Source organism: Quercus lobata, chromosome 9 (genome assembly GCF_001633185.2).
Source record: "Quercus lobata isolate SW786 chromosome 9, ValleyOak3.0 Primary Assembly, whole genome shotgun sequence".
Taxonomy (NCBI): domain Eukaryota; kingdom Viridiplantae; phylum Streptophyta; class Magnoliopsida; order Fagales; family Fagaceae; genus Quercus; species Quercus lobata.
The window spans coordinates 3,413,728-3,438,794 of record NC_044912.1 but is presented as its reverse complement, the minus strand read 5'-3'; the positions used below and the strand labels follow the sequence as shown (position 1 = coordinate 3,438,794).

Genomic DNA, 25,067 nt, shown 5'->3' with positions numbered 1-25,067 from the left:
CTCAACTTCTTCAAAATTACATATTTTTTTATGTTTTAAAATGGTTGATTTATGAATAAAAGGGTTAAAATGCGCATTAAGGATTTTATTTAACCAATTTAACCAAAAACAATGATTGGACCAAAACAAATTCCTTTTAAAAAGGACTTGCATGCGGTAAACTTAATCCAATCTATAATTTGGCAAAAGGTAATTTTGGGTTGTTAAAGCGTCACATTGAATTATTAAAAGTGTTATAATTGTCTCTAAAATTGGACTTTCAAGTCTTCAGTTGACTTAAATTCTTAAGGGGCATGGCTAGAGTAATTGGCAAGGTTTTAAAAACCGGTGTGGACAAAGAATCGTAAAAGGGATTGATTACTGGTTTTTTGGTTCGACCGAAGTCAGATCGATGGTCGAACCAGTGATGTCATAATTAATAATTAATAATTTATAATTAGAAAAATAATAAATAAATTATATAATAATTTTATAGTAACTGATAATATTTACTTTAAAAAATTTATATCATAAAAGTTTAATCACAATCATTAAAAACAAACTTATAATGAAAAATATAAATAACTAAATAACTTCCCTACTATCCCATCTACCACCATTGGCATTAAATTTTGTCCACCTTACCCCACTTTCTTCTCTTTTTGCTCATTAAATTTTCTCCACCTACCCCCACTTTCTTCTCCTTTTGCTCTTTGGAATATGGAATACCACCTTGATTCAAAATTTGCTTCTACACAAAATCTGAATCTAATTCTTCACTCTTCATTTCTTCTCCTCATTTTACACATCTTCCTCTACCTCTCTCTCTGCCAAGCAAAGTTCAACCTCACTCCACAGCTAGCATGTTCCCAAAATATCATTTCTTTTACAACAGATCAGCGTTGCTTCTTCCCCAAATTTCATTTCTTTTACAAGAATTGAAGATGAGAAAAGATTAAGTGTTCTTCAGTTCTTGTCCTTTAAAGCTCGTTCATCTGCTCAAAATACCACAAGGTCAAGAGAAAAAGGAGGCTAAGGCAAAGGCACTGACCACCAAATTCCAAAGCCGAATAGAGAAGACGAGAAAGAGTGAGAGAAAAAAAAATTCGATGGAGGTTGAGAATGGGTTGTGAGGGAAAGAAAAAGAGAGGATATGAGTTTTTAGGTTGGGAAAAAGGTAAAAAACGGTTAAATCAGCCGGTTTTTTAGTATTCTCGATTTTTAGCTATTTTTTAGTTTTTAATTATAACTGGACCAGATTAGTGGCCGGTTCTCGATTGAACCGATCAGACTGGCCAGTCCGGTCTAGTTTTTAAAACCATGGTAATTGGTGAATGTTTGTCTATAATATTAAAGCATCATGTGACTTAATAATAAATTTTTTTTTTGAAAGGAGTGACTTAATAGCTGATTACCTCTTCATAGTAGAATTTAATTTTTTTAGTCATCATAATGTGTAGTCTTTCAACCATTTTTATAGGTAGACTTTGACTAAAGAAGCCTGTGAGTAAACTTCTCCTACCAAAGGAACTGAAAAATTACAATTTACCTTTGGGTTTGGCCTTTTCACAATTTAGTATACGAAGCTTCAATTACTACATTTAAATCCGTAAAACACCAAGTGTTCCATATAAATATTAGAGATTTTTCACTCACGTGGGACTTGTGAGCAATTTAAGGACTAGCTTGATGAAACAACCCCACATAATTCCAACTATATTCAATTCTCCAATTTTTTCCAAGGTTATTAATTTCGTACCGTACCGGCCGAAATATACCGTACCGGCCACCAATCTAGTACAGTCAACCCCCCTATTTTGTACAGAGAAAAATACCAGCCGTACCGGCGAATACCGGCAGTACTAGCCGGTAATTGAATACCGGACCGGAACATGAAAAAGCCCTGTTTTGTTAATTTTGACATTTTTCAAGGGCAACATGGTAATTTTGCTAAATCCTAATTCTAAAACCTTAGCACTACCCAGTACCCGCACAACCCTCTTTCTTTCTTTCTCTCTCACGCTCTCTCTCAGCTACTCTGTGTCTCTCACTCTCTCGGCAGCTCCGCCTGTCTCTCACTCTCTCGGCCACTCCGTCTCTCACTCTCTCGGCAGCTCCTCTGCTCTATCTCTCACTCGCCGCTGCTCTGTCTCTCACTCTCTCGGCCACTCTCAGGTAAAATTTTGTCTTAATTTTTTCTGTGTGGAATTATATTTCATGTGGAATATGATAAATAACAACTTGATTATTGTGTTCATGAATTGAATCAATTGATAGCAAAATTGATTATTGTGTTGGTACTGTGTTCATGAATTGATATAAATTGTTGTTTCATTCTTGATTTTGGTTAGCTTGAAATATTGGGTTAGTAATTTACAACTTAGTATGACTATTAATAAAAAGGTAACTAGAGTTATTAACAAATAATTGATGGTATATATGCAGTGTGAATTATCACTGAAAATCAATCAAGTGTGGCATCTGGCCCGGCTGTAAGAGGATCCAGCATGGGCTTATGGCCGTGCTGTGTCGAATGCAAGAAATAGCACCCAGTGTATTTTTTTGTTGTAAAATGATAAGGGGGGCAGGAATTACTAGGCTCAAGTATCATTTAGTTGGGATTCCGGGTGATGTTGAAGCATATAAAAAAGTATCTGAAGATGTAAAATGGCAAATGAAACAGTTGATTGAATATTTAAAGAAAAGTATACAGAAAAAAAAAAAAAAAAAAAAAGGAGAATGAATAAAGAAATTGCAAATCTTTATGATGTAGAGGAGGAGGAGGAGGATGATCATCATCATGATGAAGGTAATAATGATAATGAGAGAGGCGGTTCAAAAAGTCATTCATCAGTTAGTAATTATAACACCAAGGGGAAAGAAAAAGTTAGAGAAAAGTCAAACATTAAATCCTTTTTTGCTCCAAGAACAAAACCTGGTTCTCAACCATCTATAAGGTCTTCTTTGGCCTCAAAGCAAATGGTTGAGAAGGCAAGAATGAATTTTGCAAGATGGTGGTACCATGCCAATATACCTTTCCATGCCACTCACTCTGTGTATTATCAAGAAGCTTTAGATAGTGCAGCAACTATTGGGCCTGGTTTTAAGGGACCTTCTTATCATGACTTGAGGGGGCCTTTATTACAAAAACATGTGGGTGAAATGAATGATTATCTCTTAGATGTGAAAAATGATTGAAAAGTTTATGGGTGTTCAATAATGTCAGATGGGTGGACAAATCAAAAGAGAGCTCCAATCATTAATTTTTTAGTGTATTGTCCTAGAGGTACCATGTTTCTTAAATCCCTTGATGTGTCAGGCCTAACAAAGGATGCAGATACATTGTTTAAGTTGTTTGATAAAGTTGTTCAAGAAGTTGGGCCTGAGCACGTTGTGCAATTCATTACAGATAATGATTCTTCTTTCAAGTCTGCAGGAAAGAAGCTAATGCAGAAATATGGGACATTCTATTGGTCTCCTTGTGCAGCCCATTGCATTGATTTAATGTTGGAAAATTTTTCTGATAAAAGATATTTTCCTATCATTGATGAAACCATTCAAAAGGCTAAAAAGATTACCAAATTCATATACAACCATGGCAAGATTTTATATTTGATGAGAAGCGACTTCACTAATGGCAGGGATTTGATTCGTCCAACCATCACAAGGTTTGCAACTGAGTTTTTAAGTTTTCAATGCTTGACTAAGTTCAAGAAAGAACTTAGGCAATTGTTTACATGTGATCAATGGGTTGAATCTCGACATGCTAGAGATGTCATGGGAAAGGAGGTGGCTGCAATTGTTTTGGAAGATAAAGAGTTTTGGTTACAATGTCAACAAATAGTGAAGATTAGTGAGCCTTTGGTTAGAGTACTATATCTTGTAGATGGGGATGAAATACCATCAATGGGATACTTGTATGAGGCAATGGATAAAGCAAAGGAGAACATAAAAGCAAGGTTGAAGAATAAAATTTCTGCATATATACCATTTACTAGTGTCATTGATGCTAGATGGGATAAACAACTCCATAGTCCATTGCATGCAGCAGGTTGTTATCTCAACCCTGGAATCTGCTTTAGGCCTTCATTTAAGAAGCAAAAAGATGTTACAAAAGGCCTACTTAGTACCATTACAAGGCTGGTTTCTGATCCTGATGAGCAAGACATTCTTAGTTCTCAAATTGAATCATACAAAAAGTCTTTAGGTGACTTTGGAATGGCTATGGCAATCCGCCAACGTGAAAAACTAAGTCCAGGTATACTATATGTATCTATACATACATATAAATATATATATATATATATATATATATATTTCATTTGAAAGTTTGTTATTTGCTTTGTACTAAATTAATAATTTCTTTTATTTTTGGAAGGTGCTTGGTGGGAGCAATTTGGAAATGACACTCCAGAATTACAAAAGTTTGCAATTTGAGTACTAAGTCAGTGTTGTAGTGCAACTGGTTGTGAAAGAGCTTGGAGCACATTTGAGTTTGTCCATTCCAAGAGGAGAAATAAGCTTGAGCATAAACGTTTGAATGACTTGGTGTATGTTCGGTATAATTTATTGTTACGAGAAAGGTATGTTTTTAAATATATTCAATTTTTATTTTGAATGATTAGAAAATGTCACCAATGTATGATATTGATTTTGGTAGGAACATTAGAAGGACAAAGGATTACTTGGATCCTATAAGCCTTGATAATATTGATTTAATGGAGGATTGGGTAGCTGAGGAATCTGAATTTCTGTTACTAACTGAGGAAGATGTGAATTGGGATAGCATTGAAAAACCATTAGCAACAATGACTTTGGAAGATGATAATGATGATGATGATGATGTTGTTGTTCTTGATGAGGAAGATGGTGAAAATGATGTTGTGTTGACAGATGCTAATACTCATGTATATTATGGTCCTGATGTGAATCCTTTTGAAGGATGGGAGTAGATCCTATGTAATTTGTGTTAATTATTTGTTTTCTTTGCGTGTAATGAACAATTTTATATTGTTTTTTTTTTTTTTAGTTGATGTTAACGTTTAAAACTATGAATTATTTGTTCTTAATTGAAGTAATGTTTTATGGTAAACATGAATTTTTGAGGTATTGTTTTATGGTAAATAGAGATTTTGTGTATGTATGTGTGTGTGTGTGTATATATATATATATATTAAATATATAAAATAGCGGTAAACCCGAAACGGTACACCGGTATTGACCGGTATCCGAAATATATCGTACCGGTGGCCAAACCGGTACGGCCTCCGATACGGTATTGACATCCTTGATTTTTTCTTGAAAAAAGAGAGAGAGAAAACAATAACAAAAGTAAAGTTAAAAAAATAAAAAATAAAAAATAAAAAATGGAAAAGATGAATTAGGCATTTTAACTAGCATACCATGATGTAGTTCAATACATGCATGTTATGTTATATTCTCATAGATAATTATATGATTCATGGTATATGAAAGAAGCTTATCATTCGGAATTTATGGAAATTACCTATTTTGTAGATGCCAACCAGAGATATCAGCCACTTCTTTTAAAGTAGCTCTCCATTTTTCCACCTTCTCTATGTTATCTTTAAAGCGTTTCTGGTGATCAGTAAAGGCTTGTTTAAAAGTTCATGTTTGTTTCCGTACATCAGTCGGGTCAACATCATAAAAAATTAGCAAAACTATCAGTCCCATTCAGTGGCGGAGCCAAGATTTCAGTTTAGAGGGGGCAAGATTGAAAAAAAAAATACTAAAAACAAAAGTAATCTAAAAATATTAATAGATAATAAAAACAAAATAAATAGAGAATTGTAACTACAAGTATATATTTCATATTATTAAAACAAAGAAACAAAAATGATCAATCATAGTTACTAACAATCAAAGTGAGAAATTAATTTAAATACATAAAATTTAGACATAATTTGATTGCTTAAAATAAATTAAAAAAGTAAATCAATCTACAAAAGTTAACTCTGGAACCTATTAATTGAATTGTCATACAAAAATAACTCTTTCATAATAAATTTTACGATTGTTAAAATAGTGGACTGTGACTTGTGAAGGAAATAAAGTAGTGGGTTTATTAATATAAGTTGTTCACCCTTTACAGTTAACTGTTTTCATAATTATGAAATTTATTGTGAAAAATGTTACGTGTATAGCATTATAATTATAATAAGAAAAGAAAAGAAAAATTAGAATAGGAAAGAAAAGTACTGTAAATAGTAGAATGGATGGGACAAGATCAAGACTACTTGAAATAAATACTACTTAAGAATAGTAAAATAGGTGAAAGTGTGATGGCAGGAGAGAATTGAGGAGCATTTTTTTTCTTTTCTTTCTTTCAGGTGTCAGGGCTGTTTCATAATGGTAGGAGTGCTTTTTCCATTTTTTTTCACTGACAGAGAGCAAACTACTTAAATAGACTTCGTATAGCATGTACCAAGGCATTTTTTAGAGGAGTCAGGGGGGGCAGTTGCCCCCTCTCGCCCCCCCTTGGCTCCGCCCCTGGTCCCATTTCTTCCCTGCATTTGACAATCTTGGCAAGCTCATCCAAGCACCATGTAGAAGATGCATAATTTTTTGAGAGAATGATTATAGCAAACTGTGATTCTTCTATTGTTTTGAAGAGCTCAGAAATAGATTTTCCTTTCTCAAGTTCTTCTTCATCCCTAAATATTAAAATGTCCTTTCGTTGCAGAGCAACATATAGATGGTCAGTAAAATTATTACGGGTATCCTCACCCTGAAACTAAGAAATACATCATATTTCCATTGACGTGTTGAAGAAGAAGATGGTGATGGCGAAGACTCTCTTTTACACTTCATTGAAGCTGTTGAAAATTTAGATATAAAAAAAGTACAACCAATAAAAAATAAAGAAAATAAAATAATTAAATTAGGGAAGAAGAAAACGATGTGAAGTGGGATTTTAGTTTCAGGCAGGGAGTGAAACGGTAATAATAAATAGAGATGATTGTGTTTGTGTGTTAAAACTTAAAAGTGAGAACTTACCCATTTGTGAGAAGGAATTACAGCAGTGATGATCTCCAACGACTCCTGTTTCGCGCTTCTTTTTTCTTTTTCTTTTTTTTTTTTTTTTTTTTTTTTTTTTTTTTGTTTTGTTGTTGTTTTGTTTTGTTTCTGTTTTTCCAAAGAAGGGACGACTGAAAATTATTTAACTATAGGAAATAAGACAAAGATAATTTAATAGATTTTCTTTTTTTTTAAAAGAGACTACGGAATTTAAAGCACTTATAAAAAACTAAATCTTAGAAAGCAAACTTTTGTTTGGAGCTTTATTCATTCATTTCATTGGTAATGAGAAAACCAACTCGAGGTTCAAACCTTGAAACAAACAAAAGTTGAAACTCTTGCTTCACGGCAATTAGGAAGAAGAAAACAATTTGATATGGATTTTTCATTTCAAGAAAAAAAAAATGAAAGGGAAGAAATAAAAGGGATGAATAAGTGTGAAAAACGACAACTTACAGATTTGGAAATTGAAATTAGAGTAGAGTAGTAGTGATTGTTCGTAATGCTCGAAACCCACTTGAAACAAAGCCGGGTCCAATTGATATTTATAGGCTGTTTAATAAAGGATTGTACTCTGTTCTTTCTTTCTCCGTGTGTTTGTGTTCACAATTTCACATCCCTGTTTTCAGTCAAATACCTTTTCCCAGTCTCAGTTGCCTTTTCCCATTACTTTTTTTTTTTAGAGACAGAGTAGTTTCATGGTAACCAGCTTAAGGGCTGTTTGGTAGGACATTTCAAACATCCATTTTCAGTTTTTAATAACATTACACATATTTTTACACACTTTTTCACCCACATGTATTTCAAAAAATTACTCAAATGTGGTGGGCGTAATGCATATGAGAATTGAAGAAGGAAAAAAAAAATCTTTTTTATTTAGCTAAAATTTATGGTGAAAAATAAAAATTATCATTAGATTTTGCGATACTATCAAAACTCTTTAAAGAGTACAAAGCTTACATAAAGCCATTAGAAAATTTCTAAAAAAGAGATTTTAGAAAATCTCTTTTTTATATTTTCAATAAACTTCCTTCTTCATTTCTAATTATTATTTATTTTTAAAAAATTAATTGTTATTTTTCTATTATGGATTATTCAAACACTATTTTATGTATATAATATGTTGAGTAGATACGAATGAATAAAATTTCACATTAAATGATAATGAAAATAGTGAATTATTATTATAATATAAGTTGATCCAAATTCATAGACTTATTTTTTTAAATTAAACTGTGTACTTTATATTATATTTTATGCTCAATTGGAATTTGTTATTTCTCCTATTCGTGTATGTTCACAATTTCATGCCATTCTTTCAATCCAATCAACCACACTTTTACCCTTTAAAAAAAAGTGTAAATTGTCTTATGTGCTTGAGCAAATTGAATATTTTAAAAAAATCATGATAGCTTATGATATTAACTCCAATCTCAGAGGCAGATTGGATTCATTTTCATTTTAGTTTTTAATTAAAAAAAATATCATTTAGGTTTAAAAATTTTAATTTTGTCCAATTACTCCTTTACATTTGCAATAGTTGTGCATGTCCTCATCTATACTACTATTTAAGGGGCTTTCCCTGTTTGGATTCCTCATTTTTTTTAGTTCAAAAATACCCCTATACCCCTATATTTAAGTAGAGACAAAACTAAAAGATAATCCGCTAAAAACGCAGCTCTAACTCCCACTAAAACATTACCTAAAAAATAAGACCACTTTCCTGTTAATTTTCAAATTACTTTATCCACTTATAAATTAGATTTTTAAAATAAAAATTATATATATAAAACATTTTTTTTTTAGCTAAAAAAAAGTCTCATTGCACGCGCAAAGCGCGTGTGATGAGGCTAGTTCCATCCAATGCCTTTACAGATTTTTTTTTTAATTTTTTTCCAAAATTTAAAATTAAAATAAAATGAAAGTTTTTTCTTTTATTGAAAAAAAAAATACTAATGCTTAGCTAAAAGATAACACTAATTCCCTCAATCTAATATCATAGATTCACAGCCACCACACAGTATCAGCACATCGCCACCACACAGTAATATTATTACATAATTGCCTGTTTAATAAATGAATGCACTCTATTCTATCTTTCTCCATGTGTTTGTTTTCACAACTTCAATATCATCTGTTTCAACTCAAATCAACTACTCTTTTGCTTAGTGAGCGTTTAGATTCAGCGTTTCCTTCACGCTTTTAAGGGAGCAAAATTTACTGTTCATAGACAAAATTTACTGTTCACGCACTGTTCATACATTAAAAAATATTAAAAATAGGTCCCACAGTACTATTCACACATATAAAAATTATTTTGTTACAGTGTTTTCAGTTTTCAGTTTTTAGTTTTAGCAACAATAAGTTCAATCCAAATGGACCCTTAGTCTTAAATCTTAAATGCCTATTTTCCTTCGTTTCTTTTTTGGCGTGGCAGAAGGGTTGAGCTTACCGACTATTGCTAAATGAAAGTCAATTCATTGATATTGATTCCCCCATTTTATCTTTTTTTCTTTCTTTAGAATTATAAATAACTAAAAGGGGCAAAGTAATTTCATGGTAACCAGCAATGGAGCTTATAATTGAAATTTCATTAAGACATGAACACATGATAATTATTTGACATGTGTCCAAATCCAAATGGATCCAACACACTAAATTTAAGCTGATTCCTTTACTTTGAAGTTTCATTCTTAGTCTCCTCAAACTTGGAAAAGTTGGTCTTCTTTTTTTCTTTTCTTTTTTAATCCCATTTCCTCCAAACTGAAGTGAGATGAAGCACATCTATTTCTTATGCTGTCTCTTGTGCTATATGATCCCCAATCTTAAGTTATGGTACAAATTCCGGTGTTCATCAAATTTTTTTTTTAGGCACAATTTTGTTATTAGTCATAATGAATTAGAAAAATGCTAAAGGTCTTACAAGTTTTATTACATAAAGTTTACAAATTGATATGACAATAAATATAATTGGTAGATTTCAGTATATTTGAAGGTCTTTTTGTGGTTGGTGATACATCATTTAATAAGCTTAATGTAATAAAAATTGTAATAAATGCTACACTACTCAATGAATTATGGCTACGAAGATACCATAGACAACCTTATCTTTCCAAAAGACCATTAACCAGATTGCATTTTTCAAAAAAAATTTATTAGCAAATTATGTTTCTTTTACCAGCCAGTCAACAAAGCTGTCAAGTGTCAATCATCCTCTAGAAAACTTAAACACAAAGAAAAAGTTTAATCAAAATAATACCAGGTGAACACTAGTCATTCTCCGAAACTCCAAGCCAAGTTTTGTCCACAACATGTCAGCAACAGCCCACACGCACAAAACAAAGTCCGCTTTTCACACAACCGCTCGACGCGAAACACTCTAGAAGGGAAGAAACTCAGCGTATTTACGTCATCTTCAAGGCGAAAGGGAAAAGAAAAAAAAAATGTTATGAGTATGACATTGATGAATTGGTGATTTACTTGGCACATACAAAGGAGTCTTTTGGGTTAATATTGCAAAATCTAAAATTAATTTGCGTTATAGGAACTGTTGGAAGTTATTTGGCAGATTGAGGAGAGAGACTGAATTTCGGCATCACCATTGCCGAAATTCAACCAAAAAGTAGGAGAGAGAAGAATCAAAGGGAGGAAAGAGAAAATGTTGAATTTCGGCAACGTGGATGCCGAAATTCCACTGCCCCTATTCAGCCAATTTCGGCATCACCATTATGAGTAAAAAAAAGTTTCATGTCCACAATATTTTCACAATAAATCACATGTAATTAGTTATTATTAGTTCAAAAAAATTTGTGACAACTAATTGTGGCAATGGCATTGCCGAAATAGGAAAAAAAAAATTTGTGGCAAACTAATTGTGACAATACCATTTCCGAAATAGGGAGAAAAATAAAAGTGACAAACTAATTAAGGCAATTGCATTACCGAAATAGGGAGAAAAAAAAATTTGTTACAACCAAATTGTGGCAATACTATTGCCGAAATAAGGGAATAAAAAAAAAATTTAAGCAATTGTGGCAATGGGATTGCCGAAATAGGTAGGGAAACTTCCCTATTTCGGTAATGCCATTGCCAAAAATGTGAGGGAAAAAAAAAAATTATGACGCATTGCCGAAAATGTGAGAAAAAAAAAAAGAGAAGGATTGTGGCAATGGAATTGCCGAAATAGGGAAAAATTTTGTTTCCCTATTTCGGAAATTATATTGACGAAAATGTGATAAAAAAAAAAATAAGAATTACGGCAATAGCATTGCCGAAAATGTGAAAAAAAAAAAAAAAAAAAAAAAAAAAGAGGATTACGGCAATGCTATTGCCGAAATAGGGAAAAAAAAATTTCCCCTATTTCGGCAATAGCATTGCCGTCCCCTTATTTTTTTTTTTTACATTTTCGGCAATAGCAAGTAATCATTTTTTTTTTTTTTTTTTTTTTTTTTTTCCTCACATTTTCGGCAATCTCATTGCCACAATTTTTTTTCCCTCACATTTTCGGCAATCCCATTGCCACAATTGCTTAAATTTTTTTTTTTTATTCCCTTATTTCGGCAATAGTATTGCCACAATTTGGTTGTAACAAATTTTTTTTTCTCCCCATTTCGGTAATGCAATTGTCTTAATTAGTTTGTCACTTTTATTTTTCTCCCTATTTCGGAAATGGTATTGTCACAATTAGTTTGCCACAAATTTTTTTTTTCCTATTTCGGCAATGCCATTGCCACAATTAGTTGTCACAAATTTTTTTGAACTAATAATAACTAATTACATGTGATTTATTGTGAAAATATTGTGGACATGAAACTTTATTTTACTCATAATGGTGATGCCGAAATTGGCTGAATAGGGGCAGTGGAATTTCGGCATCCACGTTGCCGAAATTCAACATTTTCTCTTTCCTCCCTTTGATTCTTCTCTCTCCTACTTTTTGGTTGAGTTTCGGCAATGGTGATGCCGAAATTCAGTCTCTCTCCTCAATCTGCCAAATAACTTCCAACAGTTCCTATAACGCAAATTAATTTTAGATTTTGCAATATTAACCCAAAAGACTCCATACAAAGTCTTCTTTGGTTTAACAAAAAAACAAAAGTCTTCTTTAATTTAACAAAAAAACAAAAGTCTTCTTTTATGTTGCGTAACATGATAATTAATAATTATTAATCCAAAATAAATTATACACTAACCAAAAAGATTTAAAGAGTTGTTTGATGCTATAAAAAAATTTTAGTAATAAAAAATATCATAAAGTCACAATTAATTTGGTAGCAATCAATTTGATTTTTACTTATTAGCTCACTAATAAAAATGTCATGTCATCATTTGAATTAAAAATGTCATGTAATTTCACTAATGAAAATGTCATGTCATCATTTGATTTATAATTTGGGCTTTATATGAGTGTGGGCTGATTGGGTTTTAATTTTTAAGTGTGAGTGTTAATGTTTTAAGAGAGATCTGGCTGAATGTTTGCAAGTTAAAAGGGTTTGGACCTAAAATTATGTTGGGCTTGAGTTGGTTAAGCCTAAGTATTTCTGGACCTGGGTGTAAATTCGTATGGGGTAGTCGTGTTAGTGGGCTGGCCTCACTTTGAGAGAAACTCAATGACAATGAGATGAGTTAGGCCCAACTCAAGCCCCAATCCTTCAGAAGCACTGATGGTGGTGCACCTAACATCGAGTAGGTGTGGCTTTATTTTAAGGTGGTGAGACTTTGCACGTGTTGCTGGGTCAGCAGGGACGGAACGTGTGGGCTTAGGGGGCCATTGCCCCAGAACGACTAGTATATAGCTACACAAAATTTTTGACTTTGTCCCTCTCTCTCCATATTGTTTTACAAATTGACACAAGAAATTTTTCATTTTTTATTTTTTATTTTTTATCAAACAATCCCTTTGCTCAATTGCCCCAAGAATATCAAGAAAATCTTTTAGACTAACCAATAAAACAATTCATAAACCTAGATAATAAGAAAATCCCTTAGACAAATGACAAATCCAGTCTAAAAAAAAAATACCAAAAGGACAATTACAAATGACAAATCCTTAGCAAAACAATCCTTTAGTGCAACACCACCACCATTATCATCTTCTTCTTTGGCCAGTTGCCGTACTAGTACCACCATCGTCGGACAAAGACTACCATCAACATTTTCTTCATGCCTCATCTTTACTTGCTTTCGTCTTAATTTATTTTTCTAACTTCACAACCTTCAGTGCATGTGTTCATCTCTCCTCTTTGTTAAATGACTATGTAGAAAGTTTATCTCCAAACGAGTTTGGAAAGAAATTCTTCAAACTCTCCTTATATTTTTTTATTGAATGTAAATTTTGACAAAACCACAGTTAGATTGCATTTTCTTATCATATCTTTCATACATATAAAATTTCAAGAAGTTCAAAGATCAATAGCTATGTCATCAATAAATTTGTTAATTTTAAGTTTTTGTTGTCTTAAATTATGTATAAAAAAAATTTATAGATCGAATAGTAATTAACATCCGATTTGAAAGAAATTTAACATATATATTAAAAACATTAAGAATATGCAATTCGATGGTTAGATTTTCAAAATATGTACAACACCATGTGTAGAACTAGAGTAAAAGAGATAGAAAGAATGGCTTTTTATTTTTTTTTTTATTTTTTTTTTTATAATGGATTCGGGCTAAATCATCCTTGGGTACTCTTTGGAAATTGTTGTGGAGGTGATGTGTCACGGGATATCCTAAAGCAATTTCCCATTGAGAAAGGCAGAGGAAGGTCGAGATAGAGAGAGAGAGATAGTTTTAGCTTGTAGTGCTTTTGAGAATTTTTATAATCTTCAATTTAGTTGCAAGAGCATATTTTTATAAAAAAATTCGAGAAGTTTGATTTCAACTGCCCTACACTGCTTTTTTCTTTTTTCTTTTCTTTCTATTTATGCTTTGCTTTTGCCTCTTGGATAGTCCCGGGCATCATTCTTCTTTCTCTTTTTGCTTAGATACGCTTTTGCAAAGAGAGAGAGAGAGAGTCAACAGTCATTACTTTGATTTATCAAAAAAAAAATGGCCTTCAATGTGGTAACGAATTTTGCATTGTCTCGAATGTCTAATTGCAAATACAACAACATTCATTGATTCACAACTAGGTCCTCTTATAGAATGAGGAACCATCTTTGTTTGAATATTTTTCTCTTGTAATTACATTATGTAACAAGAATTTAGAAAGGTCATCTAATTGCAAGTTGTGTTTGAAAACTTGAATTTGGATATGGATTTTGATTTTGATTTTGAATCAATAGATTTGAAATGCCTCAATTTCGAATCCATTGATGTGGCCAAAAATCCTGGGATATGAATTTGGTCAAGAAGTACCTCCATTCATGTGGCCAAATAAATTTTGCATCTCTCCAAACTTTGCAAATTGGTTTGATCTTGTGATAGTCACCATAACTTTTTTAATAGCTACAAATAAATTAATAATAATAGAATATGTTATCTGATAGACAAAATTGCTATAGGTCCTGTACAACTTTTTATTCAATTTAATTATAATAGTGGTAATAAAAAAAAAAGGGAAAAAGTTAATGTATGCCCTAAGGGCATTAGTTTATGAAATATTTTTAAAAACTTTTTTGGAAAGAGAAAAAAGAAATTAATTTTTTTTATGGTTTTTTATATTTCTCACGAAAGTGGTGTCAAAACTTTACTTAAATATTTTATTAACAATTATTCTAAAAACACCCGCTAATAATAATTTAAAAAAAAAAAAGAAAAAGAAAAAAAAGACCATCTATATCTCACAAGCATTGAAGCACCTTAACCACCTAACAAGTTCCACATTGTGTCTGAGTTTCTATGATTTTGTTCTATTGGAGCTAAAACTATTCTACAAATTAATATGAGGGCCCCTTTTCTGTTGAAAACTCTGTTTCTCATGTAATTATCTGCTATATCAAGAATTTGGAAATTGGTTACCAATAACTCAATTTTCCAATTCTACACTTGACAATTTCTTTCCATTCATAATTCCTTCAAACCCTACTAATTACGACAACAGAAGAATCTTCTAAAGAGTAAGGAAACCATATAAACTTCTCCGAAATTCACAACTCATGCTCTCATTGAGATTAACTCAAATACACTACATGAGAGAAATGTGAGAAAGGTACCTAATAGTACATCTTGTAGGTGATATGACAGCAGTAAGCTCAATTGAACTTTATTATATTTTGTGAAAATAGTAAGCTCAATTGAGCTTTAATATATTTTATGAAAATCATAATAATTGAAACCATATAAATCATATCTGATAAGGACTAGAACCCATCAAAGGAAAAAAAAACACTCTATACCAAGGGAGTTAATTTCGTACCAGAGATTGTACCGGTTTGACTAGTGGAACAATATATTTCAGTATCGGTCAATACTGGTGTATCGTTTCAATTTTACCGTTATTTTTTATATTTATAAATATATATATATATATGTGTGTGTGTGTGTGTGTGTGTGTGTGTGTATTATAATAAAATAAAAGTTTACCAAAAAACATTACCTCAATTCAGAACAAATTATTCATAATTTAAACTTTAGCATCAATTAAAAGGGAAAAAAAACACAATATAAAAATAGAAAGCTTAATTGTTCATTGCATACTAAAAAGACAAATAATATTAATAAGTTATGTAAGTAAGTTACCACTTTGTTCTTACAAAAATTAAAAAATTACAAAACAAAAATAAATAAATAAATAAAGCTTTTTTTTTTTTGTACTGGCCGGTACACTTAGTACTAGCTGATATTGTCCGAAATCGGCCGATACATGGCTGCTATTTAAACTGGTACGAACCGTTGGCATTTCGATACTGGTATATGTACCGGTACTATACATACCAGCCGGTACAGTATCGACCAACTTGCTCTATACACTACTCCTACACCAAGCTTGTCACTCTATTTCCCATACTGACTTGTAATCGTGGCATTCTCTAATAAATATACTTATTATTTGTAAATGACACTAATTTTAATTAATTAATAAATAAGAAAACGTCTCCTTAAATTTTTTATTACATTTATTAATGTAAAGATTGCACTTTTCTTTACCCAATTTTTGTCCTTGATGCAATCAAAATTGTTTCCTTGATTTCTCAATCAAGAATCTTTGAAATTAAAAAAAAAAAAAAAAAAAATTTTGAACTCCCTCTAAAAATTCTATAAACTAAACACTTCTTAAGGCCCATTATTGAAGAATCATTATGTGACAGGCCAAGAAGTAAGCTAATATTTTCTTGCACCATACCAAAATTTTGTACCTCCTAAATCCCAAATTTAAAAAGAGAAAGAGAGTCGTAACTAAATAAAGGAACAGAGCCCATTATTGAAATATAGCCCAAATCCAAAGAAACTGACCCGAGAGAGATGGAAAAAAAAAAAAAAAAAAAAGAATTGCATATCCGAATCCGACCCACGATAGTATACATAGATTGGGAGATTCGAAACCTATTAAAAAAAAAAAAATTTAATCCTAATTCCTAACTCTAAACTTAACACCACCACCTTTGGCTTTGTCTCTATCTCTCAAGTCTCATCCCCATTCCAAATCCAGAAGATTCGTCGATGTCAGGTGGGTCAAGTTTAGGGTCAGAGTCAGGGCCGAAGGAGAGTTTGAGATCGTTTTCTGTGGAATAACTTTGGTGGGAATCCCTTCCACTCTCTAGCAGGACATTTCCTCTTGAATGTATAGGGCTCTTTTATAATCTAAAAAGAATATTACTTTACAACTGAACTTGTTTGAAACTTTCTCCTTTTGAATTGAAAGGAATATATTGTTTCATAAACATTATCACAAAAACACATAGAAGGCAGAAATGTGACAAAGTTATCTGAAAGTATTGCTCGTAGGCCATCCAATAGCACTAGCCCACTTGAAATTCATCCAACAAAAAAATATTATTACAAAAACCATGTAACTCCTTATCTGTCAAGAGCTAGATCCCCTTTAAAAATAAATAAATTTTAAACTCCATTTTCATTTTGAAACAAGATGATTAGATATGCCACTTGAACAACTTCCCAAATCATTGTAATTGAACCAAATACAAATTTAAAACATGGTCAGGCTCATTGAATTACATGTGCACATCTAGTTGTCAAAGCCTCAATTGATATTCATCCTATGAAAAATATCTAGTCAAAGTATAAACAGGACATGAGGGTCATCTTCTGTAGTCATGTCAATAATCATCATCATCATCATCATCATCTTCTGCATATGCATCATCATCTACATATACATCATCACCTGCATATGAAGCATCATCATCATCATCATCATCTGCATATGGATCATCATCATCATCATCATCATCTGCATATGGATCATCATCATCATCATCATCATTTGCATATGAAGCATCATCATCATCATCATCATCTACATATACATCACCATCATCATCATCATCATCATCATCATCATCACCAGCAAATGAGCTTGAGGATTTTGAACTCAATTTCTCCATTATCTCATTCACAATGTCTTGGATAAATTCTGCCTCATGCCTGTTAACAAGATAGAAAATAATCACATGATGGTCCAAACCAATTATAAAATAATCTTTTTCACAATGTGTTGGATCAATTCTGACTCATGCCTGTTAACAAGATAGAAAATAATCACATGATGGTCCAAACCAATTATAAAACCGCAGAGGATGAAGAAAAAATACTAGGCAAGAATACAACTTGCACAAGCATGTACAGATGAATTCATCAACTCGTGGAGAGAATTACTGATATAGAATTGTATATTATATTCAGGGCTATAGTTATTATTATATTTTGTTGAAACAGACGCATCAAATTTTAAGATTACTAGAATACAAATAATAAAAGGTTAAGCCTTAGTGCCAGCACAAGCACAAGTTTTTACCTCTTGAACGGAGACTCAAATAATTGTGTATTTTTTTCCTTTTCTTTTTCTTTTCACTTTGCTTAAGAAGAGGTGTTCTTTGAATTTCTAGTTAGGCACTAATACCATTATAAAATACTAAAGCTCTACTTCTTCAAAATTACATAACTTTTATTTTTTTATTTTTTAAAACAGTTGATTTGTGAATAAAAGGGTTAAAATGCGCTTTAAGGAATTTATTTAACCAAAAATAGTGATTGGACCAAAACAAATTCCTTTTAAAAAGGACTTGCATGTGGTAAACTTAATCCAATCTATAATTTGGCAAAAGGTAATTTTGGGTTGTTAAAGCATCACATTGATTTATTAAAGTTGCGTTTGGATAGATTATATTTAGCAGCTTATTTTAGTATTCAGCTTGTTTTTGCTATTATTCATGGTCCCATTTCACTTTTTGATACTATGTATATGTTCTATTGTACTATTTCAATTAACTTTTAGCTTTACCTATAGTATTTTTGGCAAAAAAAATTTTAATTTCAGCTAAATAAGTTGTTCTCAAACTATTCCTAAAAGTGTTATAATTGACACAAGCTGGTTACATGACAGGATCGAGGAGTAATTTTTGCCACATGAAGCAAGGGCTATCAATAGCAATCCCGAGTGTAAGCCGTGCTACTGATTGCCCATCTAGTCTGGCTGTAAGGATGGCAACTACACAACTAAAAATGCATATATATTGCTTACAGAGGCAGAACAAAGGACAAAACCAGGACCGTCAAACCGATCTTTGGAGGGAACCTTCTGGAAGGACTTGTGGGACCTTGATATCCCAAGCAAAATAAAACACTTTCTGTGGAGGGCAAGCAACGAGTCACTTCCAGCAAAGAAAAACCTGTTTCAGTGACAAGTAACGAGAAATGCAACTTGTGATTGCTGCCACCACGGGGTAGAAGACACCATTCATGCTCTTTGGGAGTGCCACGCACTCAAAGAAACATGGTGGGAGGATGATTATTGCCGACAGCAACTATCAGTCCACTTTGTGAACTTCCGAGACCTCTTTATGGGAATTCTCAACATCAAGAATGGGAACTTGGCTGAGAGATTTACGTATATTGCTTGGAGCATATGGGCCAAAAGGAACGCTTCTCGACTGGATCTAAACTACCAGCCATATTCTAAGATTTATTCTGATGCAATGGAGCGTCTACAAGAATTTCAGTCAGTACAGGGGTCGTTTCAAGGTGCGGAATCAATATCACTACCAACGGTTCACTAGTCACGGCCTCCAGGATCTCTTTACAAAGCCAATTTCGACGGAACTATTTTCCGAGACATATACTCAGCAGGTATTGGGGTCGTAATCAGAGATTGCTTAGGCGAGATTATCAATTCTTTAATGGAAAGACTGGTGCTGCCACCAACGGTTAAAGATGTGGAAGCTCTAGCATGTAGAAGAGCGATATCCTTCGCCCTTGAGATTGGTCTCCAGGAAGTAATGTTTGAAGGAGATTCAGACATTGTCATCATAAGAAGTCTCTGTTAGACTTATGGTTAAGTGATTAAATTCACCATTTCCTAATAGCTTAAGCTTTTGGGACAAGATGACTGAATTATATATCTTACTCTGACATTTCAGATTCTCAAACCAGAAGACATCTATGGTAAAATTATAATTATGATGTGATGATGATAATAACAGCAAAATGGATTAAACAAACATCAGTGTCAAAGAATTATGCTTTCGGATGGCCAATTTGTATTAGTAAATTAACAGATTTTATGTTGTTGATTTTAGCACGTAAATAAAGTTTACTTAGGCTTGTGAACAAGCATGAGCTCAAACCAACATAAAACATAGACTAAGCAGGCTAGCTGAGGTTCAGTCAAGGACAAAGGTAGTCTAGTTTCAACATGACCAAAGTTTGGATAGCCCAATACTGGATTGGGCTGAGAAATTTTGCAGCTTTACCATGGATACATATATTTCATTAGCAATTGGTAAATCTAAAGGTGTGCCTCCTAATCAACACTGATAAAAGCAAGGCATTGGCACAAATGCAGAAGCGATTGGAATGTAAAGAAAGCTGAAGACACCAATTCGACAGCACATATGGTTGGTCTGAACAATCAATTCCAATAAGGGCAAGCCACAATCAAGAAGTGGTTGGTCTTATTGTAAAGAACCTAAAGGTGGTAAGAGTCCCTTCCACTTTTGTTTTGCAGGTTTTTTTTTCCTGTTTTAATTCTTTTATGGATAAGAAATTTCATTCACAAAAACTTAAGCAAGTAGAAGCAGCAAAACTAGAAACAAGAAAATAAAAATAAAAATCAACTGGGGAAAATCATCTGATTCTCTCAAGCTATTACAAAACTTGCATTCTATTGTTGGCTAGTAATGAGGAATAGATTAGGCACTCTAGACAGAATACTGCATTAAGGTTACACAGGTGATCTAAATTATGTATTCTACAAGTACGGAAAGTAGAGCACACTTGTATTTTGAGTGTCCATTAAGTAAATTGAACATAAATTAATTCAAATCCACATAGAAGAGAGAAATGTGACAAAGTTACCTGAAGTAATGCTTGTATGCAATCCAATAGCACTAAACTCACTTGAAATTCATCTAACAAGAAATACTACTAGTAAAACCTTATAACTCATTATTTGTCTATACACAGTGGCTAGATCCCCCGTAAAAGTAGATCTGCAACTCCATTTTCATTTTGAAACAAGATGCACGGATATGCCACTTGAATAAGTTTCCAAATCATTGTAAATGAACCAAATACAAATTGATTAAACCATGGTCAGGCTAATTGAAACATATGTACACATTTAATTGCATAAGCCTTGATTGAAATTCATCCAATGAAAAAAAGACAGTAAAAGTACAAACAGCACTTAGGTGTCATCTTTTGCAGTCATGTCAATCATTATCATCACCAACTCTATATATCATCATCAAAATCATCATCACCAAATATAAGTACATCATCACGGACTATATGTACATCATCATCATCATTATTTATTACATGTACATCATCATCATCATCATCATCATCATCATCATCACCAGCTGCATATATGTGAAAACTTGAGTTAGTATGATGATTATTATAATAATTCACTCATTACTATCAAGACAGAATAAGATTGGCCATTAATGGGAAGAAAGGTTGAGATGGTCATTACCAGTTAATTTATAGATGCATACTTCTTCCCCAAAACTCTTAATCAAACATTGTGCATTTGTTTGGTTGAACTCATTCACATCTTGCTTGTATATCAAACTGACCCCACATTCCCCCATATACAGGGTTCTTTTATCGGTCTCAAATATAACCTTAATCTGACTGCATTCATCATTCCCAACAGTAGAAAACCAATCATCACGAGACAAATACAAGAGGCAAATGCAGGCCCCACGATTTATCAAAATAGTGAAAAGTTCAGAGGCACAGTGATTCTGAGGCGTATCACCAAGGGCTATCACACGAGCTCTAAATCTAATACCATTTTTAAAGTCTAACAAATTTGATACTGATGCCCAAAGAGTGAATCCTATCCATTTACTATTATACCAATTTGAAGGCAGCTCTATGCTTATTGAATTCTCCACTACTTGAGTTAAACATGACGGAAAAATAGATCCATCCAAAATGGCTTTACGACAAAGGAGTCCCTGTACCCAAACCAAAACACAACTATTGTTAACTGTTATTATTTAACCATGAGAAAGAGAGAGAGTAGAGATTACCTGTAGGAAATGGAACAATATTGTAAATCCCAGTCGACTGCCGCTCTCATCATACGGAAGCCATTGGGAGAAAAGTTGTGACCAGATACTCAGTTTGACCCGTTCTGGTGACCATTTTAGGGAAGAACAACCTTCAGCATTTATATATCTTACAGTTGATGGAAGCCTTGGCAATGATTCTAGTTTTGAGCAGGAACTTAGATTTAAGAAAGTAAGGGCAGTCAAACACTCGAATATTGATGAGGGTGCTGGATTCTTAACAGTAGTTAAACCCAAATTGAGTTCCGATAGGCTTTTCATAATTCCAGTAAATTTCGGAAAGGAATTGAGACTTGAGCAACCATAAGTATTAAGAACCGTAAGGGACTCCATTTCAGAAGAAAGGGTGGGAAGAACTGTAAGAAAATAGCAGTGTTGCAGATCTAAATACCTAAGCCTGCTAAGTTGTCCAATAGATGGGTGGATCTCAACCAATTGACCGCACCAAGAAAGATTTAGTATCTCAAGCCTGTTGAGTTTTCCAATAGATGGGTGGATCTCAACCAGTCTAAAACAATCAGAAAGGTTTAGTACCTCAAGATTTGGAACACCTGAAAAGTCAGGTGTCCTAATAAGGCGGTTGGAATGACTAAGGTCAATGAACTTCAAGTTGACTGAATGCTGTTACCAAAAAAAAATAAAAAAAGAGTTTTCATTAAACTTAGAAATTAATTTAAAAAGTTAAAGAATTCTTTTAAATTAAAACAAATTTATAAATGAAAGGAGGAAGCTCAAATACACCGGGAGTATATTTGTATTTGTAGCTACACTTAAAAAATAGAGAAATAATAATAAATATTATAGAAAGGGCGGTTAAAAGAAAAAATTACCATTACTCCTTCCCAAAGATATTCAAATTTGCTATGCTGCAAGTCAAGTTGAACAAATGCCATTCGTTTGTGACTGGATGCCAAACATTTGAAAGGACATTCTCTCCATGAAAGATATCTTAGGTTATTAGGAAGAGCAAGATGTCTTTGGTTAATGAGAACATCCTGGGTTTTAATTACCAGCAATCTAAGATTAGACATCTTTAAAAACCCTTCAAAAAATTCTTCAAAGTTGAAATACTTTTCCCAACATGAGACAACTATGGCTTGAATTGCTTCTGTTGCCTAAGATTTCAAAAGCAAAGACTTGGTGATTAGCACAATCAAATGATAAGAATACTAGAATTATAAATTATTCAAGTTTTATACCATTTTTAAAGCTGTAAAGTAGATAAATAAAAAAATAAAAATCTACTTCCTAAGTTTTCCATATATAAAACTCTCTACAATTTTTTTTTTTTTTTATTCCTCTTCCTAATTTCATTTTGAAAAACACATTTTCTAAACACAACTTCTAAATTTTTCAAAACATGAATTTTCATAAAATTAACCCAAACGGATTCTGAAGAGTCCCATTAGTACCAATAGATCATAGTACAACATCATATGTTGATAGTAAAATGTACTACATATTAAGGCCTATTAATAGATTGTATTAAATCTTATTCTAAAGTCTTTTTTTCTTATTTATCTGTTTAAAATTCAGACATTAAAACTAGAAAGGTGCACTTCCACCTTTTAGAAATTCAAGACCAACTAGGGAAAAAAAATAGGAAATCACAACATTATTTATAAAGTGATGAAAAAGGAGAATAAAGAAAATACAGCCTACAAAAAAAAAAAAATTTATATTAAAAAAAATGTCAAGATAGCCTTTTGTTCTAGGTAGTAACCAAGAGACAAATGAAAAATTCATTACATCATTGACAATATATTAGCATGGTAAGTGAATGTTTTATTCTTTATTTCGTTACATAAATACTTAGATAACCACTTGCCTATTTGACTTTTTTTTTTTAAAAGAACTAATTTATTGAACAAAATTATGTTACTATACCTACTCGATCTTTTTACTAGAACAAAATAATAGCTTTATCATTTTTCTTACCATATTGTTCTCCAATACATGAAGCAAGTCATTAATAAGCCACAACCTACTCTGCTTTTCAAGGTTTCCACCTGATTCAAAACAAACAATTTTTTCACCCATTTCTTGTAGTAGATCATGCATCTCCAAAGATCCCTTATAATTCACAGTTAGGAGAGATTTGTCCAAGAGAACACTTATACCAATTCTTTCTTTAAAACCACAATTCTTTAATACCTCTATTACTTGATTTTTCTCCCATCCTCTGACGAAACATGCAATATCTAAGAATATCTTCTTCCACATTTCCTTTAGTCCATCATAACTAATTTTAAGTATATCAAATATTTCTCCTTCAGTATCTTTAAAGCTGTATAATGCACTTTACCACTCAACTATTGTTCTTCCAAACAAAAAGGAACCTAAAGTAATAAGAGCTAATGGAAGGCCACTAGCATATTTGACAACTGCTTGGGAGAGTTGCATATAACCTTTTTCGGGCTGCTCATTTTTGAAGGCTTTCAAACAAAAAAGTTTTAAAGCATCATCATTATTTAATCCATTAGGATTGTATCTATTAAGCACTCCATGTAGTTTCAACACATGTTCATCTCTAGTTGTTATGATGATCCAACTCCCCAATCCAAACCAGTCTTGTTCTCCTGCCAAATTTGTTAATTGGTCCAAATGGTCAACATCATCTATAACAAGTAAAATTTTTTTACAATGCAACCTTTCCTTAATCAAGTCAACTCCATCATAAACATTCCTTACATATATATTTCGGTTCTCCAAAATGTCTGCAAGAAGCTGCTGTTGTAATTGAGGCAAACCGTGTTTTTTTGAATATTCCCTAACATTAGCAATAAAGCTAGAACCTTCAAAATGACTACGAAATTCATCGTAAACAACTCTAGCAAGAGTTGTTTTTCCCAATCCCCCCATACCATAAATCCCTATCATGCGAACATTATTCTCAAAACCTAAATATAAAGGGATAAATTTTTCCATAATCGATTCCATTGCTATGAAGTTTTTGATAATGCTTGAGGGTTTAGAACTCAATTTCTTCATCATCTCTTTCACAATGTGTTGGATAAATTCGGACTCATGCCTGTACAGAAGATAGGAAATATTTATACAATGGTCCAAACCAATTATAATTCATCATTTTCACAATGTGCTGGAAAAATTCTGACTCATGCCTATGAATTTACAAGATATAAAATAATTACATGATGGTCCTAAGTCCTAACACATTTATTAGACCGTAGTGGAGGAAGAAAAATATTAGGCAAGAATACTCCTTACTCAAACACGTGATTTCATTAGCTCAAGTAACGTGGATAGGACTACTCATATAAGAATAAGAGTTGTATATAATATTAGTTATATAGTTCAAACAGACATATTCAGAGCTATAGTTTT

At 32.4% G+C, this 25,067-nt stretch overlaps 3 protein-coding genes across 3 annotated transcripts; 1 reads left to right on the top strand and 2 right to left on the bottom strand.

The window, feature by feature from the left end:
* Nucleotides 1-3,270: 3,270 nt before the first annotated feature.
* On the top strand, nucleotides 3,271-4,416 carry LOC115961064. The gene is made up of 2 exons (XM_031080111.1): nucleotides 3,271-4,237; nucleotides 4,358-4,416. Exons 1-2 carry the CDS (start codon nucleotides 3,271-3,273, stop codon nucleotides 4,414-4,416), a joined length of 1,026 nt encoding a protein of 341 aa, XP_030935971.1.
* A 16,455-nt stretch (nucleotides 4,417-20,871) lies between these two features.
* Nucleotides 20,872-23,945, bottom strand: LOC115961063 (TMV resistance protein N-like). Its single transcript, XM_031080110.1, has 5 exons — nucleotides 23,661-23,945; nucleotides 22,733-22,837; nucleotides 21,684-22,343; nucleotides 21,119-21,608; nucleotides 20,872-21,002 (listed from the first exon to the last, which is right to left on the bottom strand). The coding sequence occupies exons 1-5, from the start codon at nucleotides 23,943-23,945 to the stop codon at nucleotides 20,872-20,874; spliced, it is 1,671 nt and encodes a 556-aa protein (XP_030935970.1).
* Nucleotides 23,946-23,997: 52 nt separating this feature from the next.
* Nucleotides 23,998-24,717, bottom strand: LOC115959408 (TMV resistance protein N-like). The gene has a single exon (XM_031077776.1). It carries the CDS (start codon nucleotides 24,714-24,716, stop codon nucleotides 24,024-24,026), a length of 693 nt encoding a protein of 230 aa, XP_030933636.1. The 5' UTR covers nucleotide 24,717; the 3' UTR covers nucleotides 23,998-24,023.
* Between the last annotated feature and the right edge of the window lie 350 nt (nucleotides 24,718-25,067).

Bases quoted from the DNA above. Each gene is read 5' to 3' on its own strand.
- LOC115961064 (XM_031080111.1), top strand. From the start codon at position 3,271: ATGTTTCTTAAATCCCTTGATGTGTCAGGCCTAACAAAGGATGCAGAT. The intron at 4,238-4,357 runs GTATACTATATG...TATTTTTGGAAG, and splicing joins ACGTGAAAAACTAAGTCCAG to GTGCTTGGTGGGAGCAATTT.
- LOC115961063 (XM_031080110.1), bottom strand. From the start codon at position 23,945: ATGTGGAAGAAGATATTCTTAGATATTGCATGTTTCGTCAGAGGATGG. The intron at 22,838-23,660 runs GTAAGAAAAATG...TTGAAATCTTAG, and splicing joins ATGTATTGGAGAACAATATG to GCAACAGAAGCAATTCAAGC. The intron at 22,344-22,732 runs GTAATTAAAACC...TTTTGGTAACAG, and splicing joins TGTCTAATCTTAGATTGCTG to CATTCAGTCAACTTGAAGTT.
- LOC115959408 (XM_031077776.1), bottom strand. From the start codon at position 24,716: ATGATGAAGAAATTGAGTTCTAAACCCTCAAGCATTATCAAAAACTTC.